Consider the following 19,087-nt stretch of genomic DNA (forward strand, 5'->3'; position numbering starts at 1 on the left):
TGAAAAACAACATTATCACTTAATGAATAATGGAAAAGTATTATTTAATCGACGAAAAGTGAAAAATATTTGAGAGCCACTGTTTGAAATAAATTTAAAGAAATAGGCAAAATTTATTTTCAATTTCGATATTATTTAAACAAGAAAAATTATTAGAAATGAAATATAACATTTCTGGATTAAATTGAATTTTTTTTTTTTTAAGATATTTGCAATCGACCCGTCGGTCATAAGCAGATTTTATAACAATTTATTTATCAGAAGATTTGGCAATTCATTAATTGCCAGCTTTTTATCCATTACTCGAGCACTCTGCGGCGCTTTAGTCTAGTGTCTTTTGCACTAGACTTTATAAGAGCTTTTGCCAACTCGTTTGAGTGGGTTTCGAGTCTACGCTTGTAGTTTTTTGTATAACTTTCTATTTCCGTTTTAATTGTTGGTATAGATACATGTTGATGAATTTCAGTGTTTCTCGCAAGCCATGGGGCATTTGTTATTATTCTAAGGGCTTTATTTTGGAATCGTTGTAAGATTTCCACGTTAGAGTTACTACTCGTTCCCCATAGTTGGATAACATATGTCCAGAGTGGCTTTAGGATTGACTTGTATACCAAAATTTTATTCTCTAATGTTAGACTGGATTTTCTTCCTATCAACCAGTTCATTTTGTAAAGCCGCTAGGTGAGTTCCTGTCTTTTATTTTTGATGTGATCTTTCCATGTCAGTCTCCTGTCAATGGTGAAACCCAGGTATTTTGCTGCGGTACTTTCAGTCAGTTCATCGTTTTTCAGTCTGACTACTGGGCAGCTCCCTCGTCGAAGTGTGAATGTGCCATGAACAGATTTGCCAGTGCTAGCCTTCACTCGCCATTTTTTCATCCACTCTTGGAAGCCATTTAATTGATCCTGTAGCACTTCCGATGCGAGCGTGGGGTCGCTACTACTTGTTAGGAATGCTGTGTCATCGGCGTACGTTGCTACTGTGACATTTTTGTTTGGTGTTGGGATGTCTGCTGTGTAGATCGTGTATATAATATTGGTCCCAAAATAAATCCCTGTGGAACTCCCGTTCTGATTTTGTATAGTTTTGAAAACGTCTCGCCTTGTCTCACTTGGAATATTCTGTCCTCGATATACGATTTAATAATTGTGTATAGAGTGTGTGGGAGCTCCTTTTTGACCTTATATAGCAACCCCTTGTGCCAGACTCTGTCAAATGCCTGTTGTATATCTAAGAAGGCTGCAGAGCAGTATTCTCTATCTTCCAGAGTTTGTCTGATTTTTTGGACCACTCTATGGACCTGCTCGATTGTGGAGTGGTTTGCTCTGAACCCAAATTGGTGTTCTGGAATTATTCCTTCCTCCGTCACTACAGGTAGGATTCTACTCAGTAGTAACTTCTCAAATAGTTTTGAGTTCAAGGTCAGTAAGCTAATCGGTATATAAGAGGATACTTCGTTTGGGGGTTTGCCGGGCTTAGGTATCATCATGATTTGAGACACTTTCCAGAGCGCTGGGAAATATGATGTTCTTAAAATACTGTTGAACAGCATAGTTAAGAACACGATTCCCTTCCTCGGCAGTTCTTTTAAAGTTACCGCAGTGATTAGATCAAATCCAGGAGCTTTTTTAGGATTTAGCATTTTTATGTGTTTCATAATCTCTTTAGGTGTTATGCTCTTTATGGGTTAACACATCTGAAAATCTGTTTTTAAAAAGTTATCTATCTCTTCCTCGGATTCATCTTCTGCTTCATTGGGTTTAAATACATCCTGAAGAAATTCTGCATAAATTTCGGCTTTTTCATCGTCATTTCTTCCCCATCCGCCATTTGGGTTGCGTAATGGTGGAACTGACTGCTGTGGTCGCTTGAAGTTCCCAGTAGCTTTCCAAAGCGAGTATTCATTCGCTTTGGATGTCAGGTTGCTTAAATATTGGTTGAAGGATTCATTTTTAATTTCGTTTAGCATTATTTTGAGTTCTCTTGATGATTTTTGAAATGATTTGCGATCTGCTTGTAATCGGCTTGAGATCCATCTTCGTTTTTCTTGTATTTTTATTTTTATTGCTTTGGGGTAGTTAAGATTCTGTTTTGTGTTCTCGTTTTGACAGGCCGTAGATTTCCAGGCTGCTATTTGTATTAAGTTAGTTATATATCTAGTTGCATCTTCTATTTCATTTCCTGTTTTAAGTGGTATTTTCAAGTTAATATTTTCCTCCAAGTATGTTTTGAATGCTTCCCAGTCTGTTTGTTTATTGCACAGTGTTTGTCTTTTTTCTTTTTGAATTAGTGTTGTGCTCAATGTTATTATGATAGGACAGTGATCAGACGAACCGTCCATGCAATTTTCCACATTCATATACAGCGAAGACATCCCCTTGACTATAAAAAAGTCAATCAGGTCAGGGTTTTTGTTTACATCGGCTGGCCAGAATGTAGGTTCTCCTATCGACAGTGTTTGCATAGAATTCATATCAATACTATTTTTCGGTTGTCTGCCTCTTGGTAGTGTAATTCTGGAGCCTCAATGAGTGTTTTTTGCGTTCGTCTCCTCCAATGATAAATCTATGTCCTAGAGTTTTAAATAAGTCATTGTACATTTTTGTAGCTATTTTGTGTCTAGGTGGGAAGTAAATTGCTGTGATCTTTAATGGTCCTCTCCAGTCCAGCACATTTATTGATGTTGCCTGGATATGTTCAGTTTTATATTCAGGTAGTTCGTAATGTTTTATTGTATTTTTTATTATTATTGCGGTGCCTGCATGTGCAGTTCCATCAGGATGATTAGTTTTGTATACCGAATGTCCATGTAATTTGAATGTCTTTTGTACGGTGAGATGAGTTTCTGAGATCAATGCTATGTCTATAAATTGTGTTTTGATAAGGATTTCCAATTCTTCTCGGTTATTGTTTATACCATTGATATTCCATGCTGCGATTCTAAGTGATTTAATGCCTTTGATATTTTTCGAGTATTTTTGTTTTAACTCCTAATAATAGGGATGTTATTTGTTGAGTGATTCGTGCTTTTATTGACATAGCTTATTCACTAGCATTGTGATCAGTCCCATTAGGGTACCCTTGAATTGAATTCATTTTTATGTATAAAATATGTATGTATACATTTTTGATTTTGGCCATTCTCTGATTTTTCAGTTCATTTAGATAATATTAATTATTCATGAGTAAATAAACATTAAATATTGACGGAAAAATAAAATATATTTTGAGAAGTTGTTGCATATTACGTATTTATTCAAACATTTGGATAAATTAAAAATTCAAAAAGTACATTTAATGATTATTTCATGATACATTTTTTTCAAATAATACAAAAAAACTGCAGTCGATCAAATAATCGAATCATATGGAATGACATGTGCAACTGCACCAAATCTAATTCTGCTCAGACTTGTTGAAGCTTTCCAAGATTTGTTCGTCTCGTCGTATTCCCAAACATCACTTTTATTGAATCCACCTGAAAATCAAAACAATAAATTAATTCTACATTCGAGACCCATAAATCCAAATTAAGTTGTAAAAAAACTCACCCATGCTAAACAGTTTATTTTTGAAACAGCCGAGACTGATTCCGTCTGCAGCTTGCGGTAGTTTGATGAATGCAGTCCACACATTTGCATTCGGATCGTAATGCTCCACACTGTCTAAATAAGTACGAGTTTGCCAATCATGTCCACCAGCGACGTAAAGTTTTCCTTTGAATACGACGCTCTAAAATGGTGAAATCAAAATTTAGTTCATTTTATTTTGGAGAGTTGTATATTATTTGCGATAGTTGTGAATAAAATTATAATTGATGTTCACCGAATGACGATGTCTTCTCTGAATCATCTGAGCGCGGTAAGTCCAAGAATTGGTCTCCACTGAATACATCTGCAGTTTATTCGTGGATAACCATTTTCCATTTTCACTTGGTTCCCCGCCTGTTATGTATATTTTATCGGCGATGACAGAAGCACTATGATCACTAATTGCCACCAACATAGGAGCGATGATCTCCCAATCCCCAGTGTTGCTGCTCCACCTAATCGAAATCAATAATCGTCAACTTCTCTTTCAATCGATCTGATGAAATGATTGCAATTTAATCACCTTTCCACTGAAGATAAATTGTCACCATCAGAACCACCAATGGCGTAAACATCCGTGGACGAACCGCGCCGAAGTGTGACTGCTGAGAAGTCATAACGAGCTTGATTTAATGGCTTCAATGGCTTTTTCTGACCGCTTTTCAAATCGATGTATTCCACCTGAAAACAAATAAATTGGTTATATTCCGATTTCTCTAAGCAGGTACTTCGCAACACCGGAAAACGTTACTGAAGTCATTGATCCATTTGAAAAATTATATCCGCCGATGATAACTATCCAATCTCCCACGAGGACAGACGCAAAAGATGATTTATTTATTCCAATATTTTTGGATAGAGACCAACTGTTCTTTAATCCGTCAAATATATCGATGGTGTTTGCCACCTGAAAACACGTTATGCAATAAAATAATTAATTTACAATCCAATCAAAATATTATACTTGTGATACAAAACTCACATCTAAATAATTCCCCCCAACCAGTGCCATTTTTTGTATTATTCTACGAGGGGTCTCTCTTGGGACGAAAGATTTATCTTTCTTGTCTTTAACTGCTTGTCTAAGAGTGGTCATACAATCTGCACACGAATGACAGAAAGTTAATACTTCGTCGATGAAAAACTAAAAAAAAAATTTATTAAAATGGATTTTTTTCAATAAACTGCAACATTCAATTAATCTCAAATACCTCCATCGAGAGCAAGGATAACCTCACGGATCTCATCAGCTCTGCCAAGTCACTTTTACGGTTCGCATTATCATGATTTACCCACAATTTCACAGCATTGAATACGTCTTCTTCGGAAGGCACGTTCAAATAATTCGATTTCAAGATTTCGTTCACGTTGAAGAGCGGCAGATTGAGAAAATCTTTAGTTTTGTGCAGCTAAAACAGAAGTGGAGTTGAAAAATATTTAAGTGACATATTCTTTTATATAATCAACACTCACCGTCTCGAAATTTCCCAGAGTCAAATCCATTGCCTCTGTCTTCAATTCGGAATCTTCCGTTGATTTCAAAACTTCCAAACAATTGGAAAGATCGACCGTTTCATGTCGCGGTGGAATTTTCACTTCGAGTCGATTTGCTAGCTCCATTAATTTGTCGTAGTGACGGTCAGCTATGCCTAAAATTATATTTCAATTATTAAATTTAATGACGAACACATACGCATTTTGAATTGATTATTTCAGATAATAATGAACTCGTACTTATTTCTCCAGTGTAACAATACTTCAGGATTGCATCGATTACGTCAAATTCAAAAGGGGAAAAAGTCTCACTCAATTTATCTATGTTTCTACTAAAGAATTCGCTGTACGCCGATAACACGACCAAGTGCGCGTAGAAGCTGCAATTATGATAAATGATAATTAAACTGACAAAACACTTTGGATTTTAAGAATATTTGGATTCGAATTAAAATACTATCGGCCTCGAACAGCAAAACTCGTGTCGCATTTCTTATCTCGTTTCATGGCGTCATACAAATACTCCACCCGTTTTGCCGCAAAATCGGAACTTGCCTTCACTATGAACATCTTGTTTCTCTTAGATTTCTCCTGAAAAACAAAGTTTAAAATTAGACAATACAACTATAAGTGCTGAGCATAATAAAGTTCGACTTACCAATTGGAGAGAATAGCAGCGACTGATTTGGAGCACTGTCGTTCTGCGGTTTTATCTCGATAGATAAGGATATCTCAACCCTTTCGTTGCATTGAAACGTATATTAATTATTTACTGAAGTTAATTATTTCTCATAAATGCCATGACAGGTGACCAACATACGGGGAATATATAATTGAACTTTAGTTAAGATAAGGGCTGTGGAATCAGACTCCGACGTTTTGCTATGATTCGATTCGGACTCGAATTATTATATAATATTATAGTATGATCGACTTTTCTTGCCTACGTATAAAATTATTAAAAATGAGAATAATTGTAATATTTAAAATAAAATAAAAAAAAAAATGGAATTAAATTGCCATTTACCCAATATATCGAATTATTGGTAGTGAAATAGGTATAAATAAAGAGTAAGTACTTTCATAGTGCATGGATAAGAATTTCATATACAAACATATCAATAAAAAAATGAGAGTAAAAATTGAAATAAAAATAAATATTTAAGCACATCAAAATACGTGCAAGTCAACTATTTTATTTTTAAGGTAAATAAAATAAGGTCAAAATAAACAAAGTAACGTTAAGTTATTTTATTTATTTATTTATTCATAATCATTGAGAAGATTGAATTTATTTTTATTCCCTCTCAATTTTGTAATAACCGTTATCTTAAATAAACAAAAATATTTAATATTTAATTTGAACAAAGATGTTGTGTCTGAATTGGTATTTGAATTTTGATTTATGAAATTTCAATGATTAAATTGTAAAAGCGATATTCACATATTTTGCAAGAATAAAAACAGTTTGTCGACTTTTTTGAAACGCACTTACAGGTAAAGGGTTAGCACTCGATTATTTACACGGATGTGGAATTAAATCACAGAAAAACATGTTTTTACAATAATAATGAAAAACCGCATGGAAATAACAACTCATCCGATATTAAAATAATCGTCTTCTCACAGATAAAACACATTTTGAAATTAAAAATAAGATCATCGATTATTACTAAAGTAAGCAATTAATAAGAATTGATTAATAACCGACAAATGTATTTTCATCAAGATATGTAATTTCAATGATAGTGGAAAAACCGCACAAAAAAACAACTGATTATTGAAAATAGCATCAGAATTGTTGACACTGGTTTTAACTCTTATCTATAATATAATATTATATACTAAAGCATTGCTCCAATGCAAACTCATTTTATTTTCATTTCTAAACACGAAAATTTGAAATAATGTGTATTAAATTTTAGGTCTTCTCTTAAGTTTTTGGATTCAATTGTCTCATAAGCCGCTTAGCGGATTGGGATGAATCGTAAAAGTTATGATAGATAAAAGTTATGATAGCCCTTTCAAAAACGTATAACTGACGCTAACATATCTGGTGGTTATTGTTTATCTAAATGAGAGGAACAGGAAAGAAACCTGCAAAGATAAAACGTTTATCGACTTGGAAACAATCCATTTTGAATTTGTTCGATCAGCATATGATGAAATCCATTTATTCATTTGTCCCCAGCTATCCGAGCTGAAACTGACATATCCGAGAATTGATAATATTATGGGAATAATATACATATGTATGTTAATCGGTGTGAGTTAATCGGCTCATTTATTGAGGACGTAGCCTCGCCAATGGACCTGAAAGTAAAGTGATTGTAATTGTATTTGTAATTGTCTACCATCGATAAATAATATAAGCAGTTACAACTTACATTTCAGATAGCATGGCCCAGACCCGATTTTTGTTTTCAGAACCGCTATCAGAGCTGAAATTTAAAATAATTCGATTAATAACAATACATGTGATTTACTATAAATAAATCATACGTATTATAGATATAAGCAGTTACAACTTACGTTTCGTATAATGTGATCGAGCTTCCACTTTTTGTTTCGAAATCACATTCTGAGTTGAAATTTATAAGCGATTGAGATTATTAACATATCCGAGGATTGATAATAATACAGAAACAATGTATAAATGAGTTACTCGTTTGACGACGTTGGTGTCTCAGTGATGAACCTGAAAGAAAAGTGATTGGAATTATGAATATTGTCAATCATTGCTAAATAATCATAGTCGTACATTGAAACTTACATTTCCGATGGCGATGCCGAGCTTCGACTCTTCATTTCCATACCGAGCTGACTTTGCGAACTCAAATTTAAAAGCGATTGCGATTATTTACATATCTGAGAATTGATATTTCGCCATTTCCATTTCCACTGCCATCGTTCGCGTTGGCCATCTTCAATTGCTCAAATTGATCTTTCAAACTCTCTTCACTGTCAAACTGTCATTTTGACACTTCACTGACACTCCACTCATAACGTTTACAAATCCGACCATTACCTTTTGACTTTTTTTTTCTCTCTTCCGCTTAATTAATTCGCAAGTAGATCCAGAGTCAAGTACTATTCGAGTTGCAAATGCAATCCAAATAGTTAAAATTTCCCTCCAAAGAAAAAAAAATTACTATAAAAATTCAAAGTAAAAAAAAACCTATAAATAACGCCAACATTCTTGCATAAATGTAACGTGAAGAAGGGGGGGGGGCAGGATTACGATTATTAAAATGGGAAAATACAGGTATTTCATGATGTATCCTTCGTATTTATGTTGAATACCCAAATTAATATTATTTTTTGTAAGTCACCGTTTTATATTTTACACCCAGGAGCTGTAGATATACATATTTTCATTTCAAATGACTTAAGTAGTAATACATTTATATTATTCCGAAACAAATCCCATTATCCAGAGAATTATATATAGAATTAATATTCTTAATCCAGAGAATTTGTTGCGTGCTGAAAATGTTTCAACTAACTTCAAATCGGTTCGGTGATCATTGCCCAAGAACTCGCCCAAAAGTCACTAAAATCTCTATAACGGAACATCTGGCAGCCGAAAAGTCCATAATTCTAACAATAACTATCATACTAATTAGAACTCGTGTGCTTTGTATGCAATAATAACCAAACCGTACCAGAAGTATTTCAGTATATTTTTGTAAAAATTATATGCGATTCCTTTCACGTTTTGACACACGTTGTTATATTCTCGTCTCATATTATTATTCAACGATTGAACTAATTTATTATTCTGCAGCTTTGTCTTGTATGAATCTCGTCATCGTCATCGTCATCGAAACATTCGAAAATATTCCACAACAACAAACCACATTCCTTGCAGAACTCACCACACGTGCACTTCTTGGAATCAATCGCCAGTTCCTTCGAGAATGATCCACCCTTCACACTCGAGCGGAACGAAACCCAGACGACGCACACCTGCAGTCATTATATTAAACTCAAGCGGAACGCCCCTACCAGTCGAGTGGAACCAAAACGGTCGAAACACGCCGCCACCATTAAACTACATCGAGCGGAACGGCGCCAATCATTCCAGAAAATTCTACCCCTCGACAAAAGCAAATTCCTCGCTTACGCATCAACAAACCACCACCATCGGTCAGGTGATTCCAGAAACACTATAAAAGGAGGTACAACCCAAACAACGCCAGTCGACCCACAACAGCAAGCGTCGACACACAGCACCAGACCAGTCGACCCACAGCAGTAAGCGTCGACACACAACAGCAGACCAGTCGACATACAGCTCCTGACCAGCCACCACTACACTACGCGGACTTGGAAGATCAACCAGCCGGACGAGCCAGCAACACACTGCCGTATCCAGAGACCTTCCGAACATAGCCGAACAACGAGCCAGCAACACACTGCCGCATCCAGAGACCTTCTGAACATAGCTGAATGCCGAGCCAGCGACACTCTACCATATCCAGAGACCGCTGAACGACATACTTTTGCCAACAATTAATCATACTTGTGTATACGTGTTACTACCAAATAAATACCATATTCAACATAGCTGTATTTAATACCGAACACAGACGAACCTGTCTATAATACATGGCGGACTGGTGGTGAAGAAGACCTTCACAACTAGACTAGTCCCCATAGTCTCTATTATACATTCATATACTATTATATTATATAATTATGTAGTGGCTCTACGACATAGTTAAGTTTCGGTCACCATCCTGTGAGTTGGACCGACTCGGCCATATTGGTTTGCTACTGTTGCACTTCCTTCCCGCCCGTCAAATTATACAGTCGCGTTTATAACATACCATCATTTCATTTCTTACGCTCTCATAATTCTTTTTCTTTTTGCGGATCTCAACTATTTCGAAATTTCGATCCTTTTTTGCAACGGTTGAGGAATGTTATATTATAATATGTACATATATCCCCTGCACAGAAGAAGAAAAACAACAGTTGATAAAATATTTACTGCATTATTGGTTACAGTTGTTTACATATGTGTAACATCAAAGCATGTTTGTGGTTTTGGTGTCACATCCTTTTGCAAAAACAAGATAATAATCTCGTTCAACTAAGAATAAACATGTTACGTACGCCGTGGATTGAGCGGATTAGACCAACGGATATCTGTTATCGGATTAACTAGGTGCATGCACTTACTTCCAAAGATTACATCTGGACTCTAAGTGCATTTAGGCTAAACAATGACCGTTATTAGTTATTTCTCAGAATCGGTACGGGGAGACCCAATGTCGTGGAAATACATATCCGAATACGTGACTATACAACAGGTAAACAGATTAGGCGTCCTGAGAGATCTACCCTTTATAAGGCGGTACGTAGGCGATATCATGTCATTCTGGACTGAGCACTGTCAGTACGTATATCTCCTGAATCATCAATAAATGCTGTGAAACGACTGTTGGCCTTTTACTTGGATCCTCCACCCACCCCTACGCAACAATAATAACATGCAGGACTAAAATGAAAAACAAATCTACATATACATATATTAGGTCGTCCCGGAATTAATGTCGTTTTTCATAGTAAAATTCAAACTTAATTTTGTTAATTATTTATAACTAGCTGTATTACCCGGCTTCGCTCAGTGTTTATAATATAAACCGCTTAAACATGACTAAGCTAATTTAAATTAAAAAAAAAAAAAAAAATTTAAAATTTTAAAAAAAAATTTAAAAAAAAAAAAAAAAAATCAAATTTTTTTTTTGCCTTCTATGGCTTCGCCCTCGGCACCCCCCTGAGCCTTTGCCTTCTAGGGCTTCGCCCCTCCACGCCCCATGAGCAATTGCCGTTTAGGGCTTCGCCCCCATGATCAGTTGCCTTTTAGGGCTTCGCCCCTCCGCGCCCCCATGATTCAAAGCCGTCTAGGGCTTCGCCCCCCATAGTTAATGCCTTTTAGGGCTTCGCCCCCCGCGCCCCCAAGATTAATTGCCGTTTAGGGCTTCGCCCCCCTTAACTAATGCCTTTTGGGGCTTCGCCCCTCCGCACCCTCATGATTAAATGCCGTCTAGGGCTTCGCCCCCATGATCAGTTGCCGTTTAGGGCTTCGCCTCATAAGGCTGCGCCCCATGGGGCTTCGCCCCATGAGGCTGCGCCCCCTTCGGGGCCCCATGGGGCTGCGCCCCCTTGCGCCCCCTTCGGGGCCCCATGCGGCTAAGCTCCATAAGGCGGCGCCCCATAAGGCGGCGCCCCATAAGGCAGCACCCCATAAGGCGGCGCCCCATATGGCGGCGCCCCATAAGGCTGCGCCCCATAAGACAGCGCCCCATAAGGCTGCGCCCCATAAGGCGGCGCCCCATAAGGCAGCGCCCCATAAGGCGGCGCCCCATGAGGCTGCGCCCCCCTGCGCCCCCTTCGGGGCCCCATGGGGCTGCGCCCCATGAGGCTGCGCCCCCTTTGGGGCCCAATGAGGCTGCACCCCCTTCGGGGCCCCATGAGGCTGCGCCCCCTTTGGGGCCCCATGGGGCTGCGCCCCATGAGGCTGCGCCCCCTTCGGGGCCGCATGCGGCTAAGCTCCATAAGGCGGCGCCCCATAAGACTGCGCCCCATAAGACTGCGCCCCATAAGACAGCGCCCCATAAGGCTACGCCCCATGAGGCTGCGCCCCCTTTGGGGCCCCATGGGGCTGCGCCCCCTTCGGGGCCCCATGTGGCTAAGCTCCATAAGGCGGCGCCCCATAAGGCGGCGCCCCATAAGGCGGCGCCCCATAAGGCTGCGCCCCATAAGACAGCGCCCCATAAGGCTGCGCCCCATAAGGTTGCGCCCCATAAGGCTGCGGCCGATAAGGCTGTGCCCCATAAAGCTGCGCCCCCTTTTGAGCCCCATGGGGCTGCGCCCCATGAGGCTGCGCCCTCCGGGCCCCCTTCGGGGCCCCACGGGGCTGCGCCCCTTGTGGCGCCCCTGGCGGGGCCCCATGAAGCTACTTGAAAAAAACAAATCGGCGCCCATGGATCGAAAAAAAAAAAATCGAATCACGTGTTCGATGACGTCACCGATCTACGGACGACGACGACGACGACCAAGGATACATACAAAGTCTCTTTCCAAATTATAGATTAGATTCATCAAGATATATATCATCAAGAGTCAAAATTGGATTTCCTTCGATATCAGCCTTTAAAGATGCTTAATCCTCTTAAATGCACCGTCCACTTCGAGGCTCGTTATCCAAGCTGAGATTGCCCGATTGAAATTTGTTAAACCAACGTTGGCACTTCCTTACACCCAGTATATAAGCCTCTACGGCATTTTTTTTCGTGTGAAACAACAATAACATACTGCTCCTTAAATGAGCTTCTGATGGATACGTCTTTATCATTTTTTGTGGATGGGGTACAAAAGAATATTTTTGTTCAAAAGGAACGCAAGGAATCCAGAAGTAGAAAAAAACACAAGACACGTCTTCACTGGTCAACGAACCGAAAGAGACCGAGTCAAAATTGCATATTACAAAAACGACATACATACATACAAATTCTGGGAATACCTAATATATAAAAATCAATGTTTGTCTGTCTGTCTCGAATAGGCTCCCAAACCACTGAATCGATTACGATGGAACTTTCAGGATTTGTTGAATGCATGTCCGGGCAGATTACTGTGAAAAAAAAATCTGGAAAAAACTTCTTAATAATAATATTCGTAATTACGATTTTATCGACGCGAAAGTATGAAGCGCCAGTGTGTAGTTAAGGAAATGTGTACGTTGATGCCAACCCTTGCGATGAAACTTACATGAGTTACTTACTGTAAAAAAAAAATCGGCCAAAAACGGGAACAGAAACGGGAAAAACGGGAATGATTGGAACGCAATAATTTCAAACAAATAATTGAATAATTTCAAATGTGTTCGCTGCCTGCGTTTTTCCGACAAATGGGAACGAGAATGAGAACGGGAATGGGAACGGGAACGGGAACGAGAACGAGAACGGGAACGGGAATTGCATGCGTTATTATGGCTTTGCAACGCATGCCGGGTTCAGCTAGTGTGTTATATTTCCAAGTTTACAACATAAGACAGAGAAACTTTTATATCATGTATGATGCTTCTGATCACTACTTGGTACTAATAAATATATTTTTTATTTTTATTTTTATTACAATCAATGTACACTCGTCATTACAGATCGCTCCAATGCGACGAGTGTACGTATACAGTACGTTCAATAAACATCGAAATACAGAAATAATAATCATAAAGACATCTATGGATTATTTTTAGATTTTGTGCCCAATTATTATTACAATTTTTATACACACAATAAACACGAAATTATAGAGACATCTATAGATTTTTCAGATTTCTGTGCATAATTTCTTCAAATTATACACACAGATTTTTGTGACAACAGGAAATGATCTATTACCAATTTTCAGGAATCGTTTGAACAATGATCAGATAAAATTGGTAAACTCTTATAGAGAAACGATCGATTTTGAGTCACAAAACCCCCAAATCTAACCAGCAGTTTGACGAGTTGAACCATCGATCGCAGTGGTGCTAAATATATACGCTACCATTAAGCCAAACTGCTGGCCAAAATATGTATACATTATCTTAGTATGTAATTATCTTAGTACTAATAAATATATAATTTTTATGTTCGATCAAAGGAAACCAAATTGATACAATTTACAAATAAAATAAATAGTCTAAGTCTAAATTACTAAAATAAAACAACTCTTATGTTAATAGAATAAGATATGTGTATTCGCTTATCTTTCAATTCACATATATAGTACATGTGTAGTTCATGTCTAGTATAAAAGCCAAAGGATGTTTGCTGGAGACAGCATTCATTGCAAGGGATTCTGTCCAATCGGAAAGTCCCACTAACTACATAAACTAAACATCTATATTTCTACAGAATATTTAACTTTTTAGGAAAAAAATCTAACAGCTTGGAACAATATGTACGATATTGAAGCGAAGCCGGATTTTGAAAAAGAACGACTTGAAAAACTGCACTCTGCCGCAAAACAACACAAATACATCGATGTTGAATTTTCTGTTCGCAACCGCAGGTTCGTACATATATTACATCTTCAAATTTTAATTAAAATGTCAATTTTAACTATCAATCTTCACAACGTTTGCAGCATCTTTGCTCACATGGTCGTCCTGGCGGCTTGCAATGAAATCTTCATCAACGAAAGTGTGGAAAATTTAAATGCAATCTTTGCTGGTTATGACGACGCTATCATTGATGCCATTTTTAAATTTTGTTATACTGGGATTATATGTAAGTGCGAGCTCTAAACCTCGTGGAAATACATATATAATGCAACATTCATTTTAATTTGATTTCAGATATTGATGAGGATCTCTACGAAAAATTCAAAGAGCTGGCCACCCAGTTGCAGATTACGAATCTGTACTACAAAACGATCAATCTAAACAACTGCTTGGAAGCTCTCACACTCTCGAATGACCCAACATCCATAGAAAAGGCAATGGATTTGACACTTGAAAACTTTGATACTGTGAGTATATGTATAGGTATATGTCACAGTGAAATTATAACAGCAGTGAAAATATATTTTCATCAACATTTCAATGAAATAATAACCAGTTACATTTTCAGGGTTGGCTTTATTCATTTAAGATTAGGTTGTTAGGGTTGGTATTATTTAAGGGTTAGGTTTGGTTTAGGTTAAGTTAGAATTGGCCCTATTCATTTAAGATTGGGTTGTTAGGGCTAAAATTTATAGAGTGAGTGTCTTTATGACGTTTGATCACTAGGTGAATTTTTTGCTGAATTCTTTCTGTTTCAGTTGCATAAAACTCAAAATTTCCTCCGGTTGCCAGTTAACATTTTGGTCGACATTATTAAATCGGACATTTTAAACGTTTCTTCGGAAACATTTGTGCTAAATTCTGTGAAACTGTGGGTAGAAGAAGACCAAAATAAACGAAAGCCTAAATTGGAAGAGCTGTTGAGTTTTGTGAAGCTGCCAGCGCTCACGATGGAGGTACATAATTCGAGTGTTCATGCAAAATAGATTTGATGATTGTTTTTTTTATTTTTTTTTCAGATTAATTTCACTGAAATTCAGTCAGGCTATTATTCATCGTCAGAGTACATCAAAAAGGTTAACGAGGCGATCGAATGTATTTTGAAAAATCAAACAAGTACTAATCAGCGTTGGAGGAGAGAAAAAATCGCACTCGTTGGTTCTTACGATGCTAGAGTACGTTATATATAATTAGCACATTATTATGTATATAAGTATATGTAATATATTTGATTGGACGATACACATGTATGTATGTGCATATGTAATTCAAATTGTTTAATCACACATTTCGTCTATAGGATCTTAGCACCTTTGATGTTTTTGACTCCAAATATAAAAGATGGACCCCAAGTAGGGATTTTGACTTCAAAAGATATGGCTTCGTATCAGTTTTGGTCGACGATTGGATATTGATCATCGGTGGCATCGATTCTTCAGACGTAACGTTTCAAATGGGGTGTGATTGCACGTGAGTATTTCGTGTAATTTCAATAATAATTTAAATTCACCAATTTTCAGTCTAGAGAAACAACAACCACGGTAGAGTATATTGATTTGAAAGACAATCGGAAACACGCATTGGAGCCGTTGAATCTAGCTCATATAAGCTTCACAGCGGTGGCAATTCGTGGTGATGTATCCACTGATGTATACGTCATTGGGGGTACCGCAGAGACCTACTCATTGACTAAAGTTGAAAGGTGATTATTATATATTGTAAAGGTCGTGTCATTTACGAAGGGTCATCCGTTACCCTCGAGAAAGGTGCGCAAAAGCAACGGTCAGTAGAGTTCGTTAAGCGAGTGAAGAAAATTGAGTGTGCGTCCTCGAGTGTACATATTGTTTTTTTATTTTTTTTTATTGTTACAAATCAATATACACTCGTCATTACAGATTTGCTCCAATGCGACGGGTGTACGTTAATGAAATACAGAATACATAAACAATCAGAAATCAGAAATACAGTAATACATATACAATCAGAATATATAGCATATAACAATTAATCAGAAATAATAATCATAGAGACATCTATGGATTATTTTTAGATTTTTTTTGTCTACAATTTTTATACATATAATAAATACGAAATTATAGAGATGTCTATAGAGATATCTATAGATTTCAGATTACTGTGTATAATTATTACAAATTATACACAGGCAGATTTTGTGACAACAGGATTAGATCTAATAGCAATTTTCAGGAACCGTTTCAAACTCGGATAGAGAAACGATCGATTTGTAGTCACAAAACCCCCAAATCTAACCAGCAGATGGTGAGGACTCGAACCTTTGACCTCAGTGGTGCTAAATATATACGCTACCACTAAGCCAAACTGCTGGCTTATGTGTATATCATTAGTCTGGCTCCGGCTGCTGAGGTGAATCCACGTATTTTTTGCTCCTTGTTAGAGGTGTGGCTTGATAGTTACAGTGTGGTTACGAAGTTCCCGAGTTTTTCTCGAAACTTCGACAGTTATTTTATTTTTATTTTTATTTTTACATACATATATACAAATATACCAGGAAGGACTAACAGGTAAACTCCAATGCGCCTTTCTGGTCAATTACAAACAATGCAGCATTTTTATTACACAAGTCGCTGAAAACTTGAAATTAACGAGACGACATCTATGAATTTGAACATAATTTTTTATTGTACATTAATCAAAGTGTATATAATCAAATAGTGGCGACATAGTAGGTAGGAAGGTTTTTAGCCAATTTAATCAGGAACCGTTTCAACAATGACATCAGAAAAATTAGCAAAATCTGATAGGAAACGATCGACCTGGAGTAACAAATATACAAGTCTGACCAGCAGCATTACAGAAAATACACAGAACAAATTATTTTCAATCGAGTTTGATCGGGATCGAACCCGGCGTTCTCTCGGCGCTAAGCAAAAGCCCTACCACCGAGCCATACTGCTGGCTTATTGGTTCGGTGATTACTGGTCACAAAGTCACTAAAATACTTCGGAACATCTGGCAGCCGAAACGTCCATCATACTAACGAGAACTTGAGTGCCAAATATTAGATTTTATTAGTAATATTTAGATTTTAATGGCAAAAATTGTCTTTGTGACCACCGCAATGTGACTAATAATCCAATTACTGGCTTATTATATGAAATGGTTAGATGATAGATAATGCATCGTATCGCAATAATATTTTTGACCCAGCGTCGACTTCAAATTCCAAAAAAGATATTATGAAGCTTTGAAAGATATTTAATTTTTTGGATTTTTATTTGCATTTTGTAATCTAGAAAATAAAATAAAAAATACTTTTGTTTCATTTTTGAGAAAAACTTTAAATAATTAATATATATTTGCGTAACGCATACCTTACAGTCAGCCGGTAGTTACCAACACTGTCTCAATTTTCTTCATTCGCTGAACAAATTCTACACGATGCTAGTAGCTTGCGCATCTATTCCGTGGAGTAGGAGTGGGCCTTCGTTAAAGAAATGATTATTGTATGTCTCCATTTAATTTTATTCAAGTTGAATTTGTTTCGAATAGGTGGAACAGTAAAATAAAGAACTGGGTAAACGTAGCTCCATTGAAGCGAGGCGTTTATAACCACAGTGCATCTGTCATCGAAGACAAAATATACGTGACAGGTGGGAGAATAGCTATAAATGGAATAGAAAAGGCTATCAACAGAGTTCAAATGTACTCGGCGAGTACCGATACCTGGTCTCATCGAAATCGAATGTCTAAGAAACGATGCGATCATTCGGTAATTATCCATTTTGGATATCATTAGGTATCATCGTGATCACCGTTGATTTGACAGAATTTTAATTGAATTTCTTTTAGAGCGCTACACTCAATGGGATACTGTATGTTGCCGGTGGTCTGATTATTGAATCTGTGTCTTATTTATCTTTTCTTGACAGTGTGGAATCTTACAATCCCAAAGCGAACGTGTGGACACGTTTTTCCAGCCTACCAACTCCTCGAGCTGACTTCAGTCTTTGTAGTTTCCAAAATAAATTGCTTTGCATAGGTGAGCTATTTATAATGAACAACATTACCCAACTACGATAATTTGGAATCATTCATTTTTAGGTGGTCACAATGGAAATTTTTTGAAATTAGATGAAGTTTTGGAGTACGACGTGAGAAATAACAATTGGAAACCCACAAGCAGTCTTAGCGCTCGGAAATCTGGAGCACCTTTATCTGCGTTTGTCATTCCGTATAATTCTGCCGTTTGATCTACATATGTATGTACATATATATTCCTTTTGAGTGATAGATGTCACTGAATCAAATTCAAATTAATCATAGATGAGTTATTATGATATTTACGAATGTATAATTAGAGTTTGTAATGATTTAAAAAATATATATTTTTCTTTTTTTTATTTATTATTTATTTTTCAAAATTATAACGGCTCAATTGAAACAATATGAATTATAGAATTATACACGAAGTGTTAAATAAAATAAAATAAGCAACTCTTCCAAGAATTAAAAGAAAAATAAACACTTGAAATAATTTTCTCATCCAAATCAAATGCTAGCTAGAAAAGCTAAGGACAGACTTTACATATAAGATACAAATCTTTGGGCTTTGTTTTTATCGATGCTTTTTCCTTCCAAAGAAATATGTTGTCACCAAATTGAACTTCAACATTGCATACTATACGTACCTATGTAAATACATACATATACATATACAAACAGGAAGGGATGATAGGTTAACCCCAAAGCGTCTTCTTGGCCAATTACAAACAATGCAGCATTTTTATTTTACAAGTTACTGAATTATGAGACACTGAAAACTCGCAAATTAATGAGACATCTATGAATTTTGTACATAAATCATACTCAAATAATGGTGAAATAGTGGGTATGATGGGTTTTTATCCAATTAGCAAACTCTATTAGGAAACGATCGACTTGGAGTCACAAATATCTA

At 36.9% G+C, this 19,087-nt stretch overlaps 2 protein-coding genes across 2 annotated transcripts; one reads left to right on the forward strand and one right to left on the reverse strand.

The window, feature by feature from the left end:
- Positions 1-3,205: 3,205 nt before the first annotated feature.
- Positions 3,206-8,071, reverse strand: LOC143913921 (kelch-like protein 23). Its single transcript, XM_077433979.1, has 15 exons — positions 7,858-8,071; positions 7,750-7,782; positions 7,617-7,665; positions 7,472-7,525; positions 5,743-7,397; positions 5,542-5,675; positions 5,325-5,464; positions 5,064-5,239; positions 4,802-4,999; positions 4,573-4,734; positions 4,342-4,497; positions 4,114-4,271; positions 3,826-4,045; positions 3,552-3,732; positions 3,206-3,478 (listed from the first exon to the last, which is right to left on the reverse strand). The coding sequence occupies exons 6-15, from the start codon at positions 5,652-5,654 to the stop codon at positions 3,351-3,353; spliced, it is 1,632 nt and encodes a 543-aa protein (XP_077290105.1). The 5' UTR covers positions 5,655-5,675; positions 5,743-7,397; positions 7,472-7,525; positions 7,617-7,665; positions 7,750-7,782; positions 7,858-8,071; the 3' UTR covers positions 3,206-3,350.
- A 5,972-nt stretch (positions 8,072-14,043) lies between these two features.
- Positions 14,044-18,380, forward strand: LOC143913793 (kelch-like protein 25). The gene is made up of 10 exons (XM_077433793.1): positions 14,044-14,156; positions 14,232-14,374; positions 14,443-14,615; positions 14,907-15,104; positions 15,168-15,323; positions 15,449-15,589; positions 15,669-15,850; positions 17,680-17,899; positions 17,980-18,169; positions 18,232-18,380. Exons 1-10 carry the CDS (start codon positions 14,044-14,046, stop codon positions 18,378-18,380), a joined length of 1,665 nt encoding a protein of 554 aa, XP_077289919.1.
- Positions 18,381-19,087: the final 707 nt, after the last annotated feature.

Source organism: Arctopsyche grandis, chromosome 6 (genome assembly GCF_051622035.1).
Source record: "Arctopsyche grandis isolate Sample6627 chromosome 6, ASM5162203v2, whole genome shotgun sequence".
In the NCBI taxonomy this organism is placed as follows: Eukaryota; Metazoa; Arthropoda; class Insecta; order Trichoptera; family Hydropsychidae; genus Arctopsyche; species Arctopsyche grandis.

What these genes read in the sequence shown, in the direction of transcription:
- LOC143913921 (XM_077433979.1), bottom strand. Translation starts at nt 5,654, where the DNA reads ATGTTCATAGTGAAGGCAAGTTCCGATTTTGCGGCAAAACGGGTGGAG. An exon ending in CAAATGGATCAATGACTTCA is followed by an intron (nt 4,272 to 4,341) that starts GTAACGTTTTCC and finishes ATTTGTTTTCAG; the next exon opens with GTGGAATACATCGATTTGAA. An exon ending in AGAGAAGACATCGTCATTCG is followed by an intron (nt 3,733 to 3,825) that starts GTGAACATCAAT and finishes TCACCATTTTAG; the next exon opens with AGCGTCGTATTCAAAGGAAA.
- LOC143913793 (XM_077433793.1), top strand. Translation starts at nt 14,044, where the DNA reads ATGTACGATATTGAAGCGAAGCCGGATTTTGAAAAAGAACGACTTGAA. An exon ending in TTTTCTGTTCGCAACCGCAG is followed by an intron (nt 14,157 to 14,231) that starts GTTCGTACATAT and finishes CAACGTTTGCAG; the next exon opens with CATCTTTGCTCACATGGTCG. An exon ending in AAATAAATTGCTTTGCATAG is followed by an intron (nt 18,170 to 18,231) that starts GTGAGCTATTTA and finishes ATTCATTTTTAG; the next exon opens with GTGGTCACAATGGAAATTTT.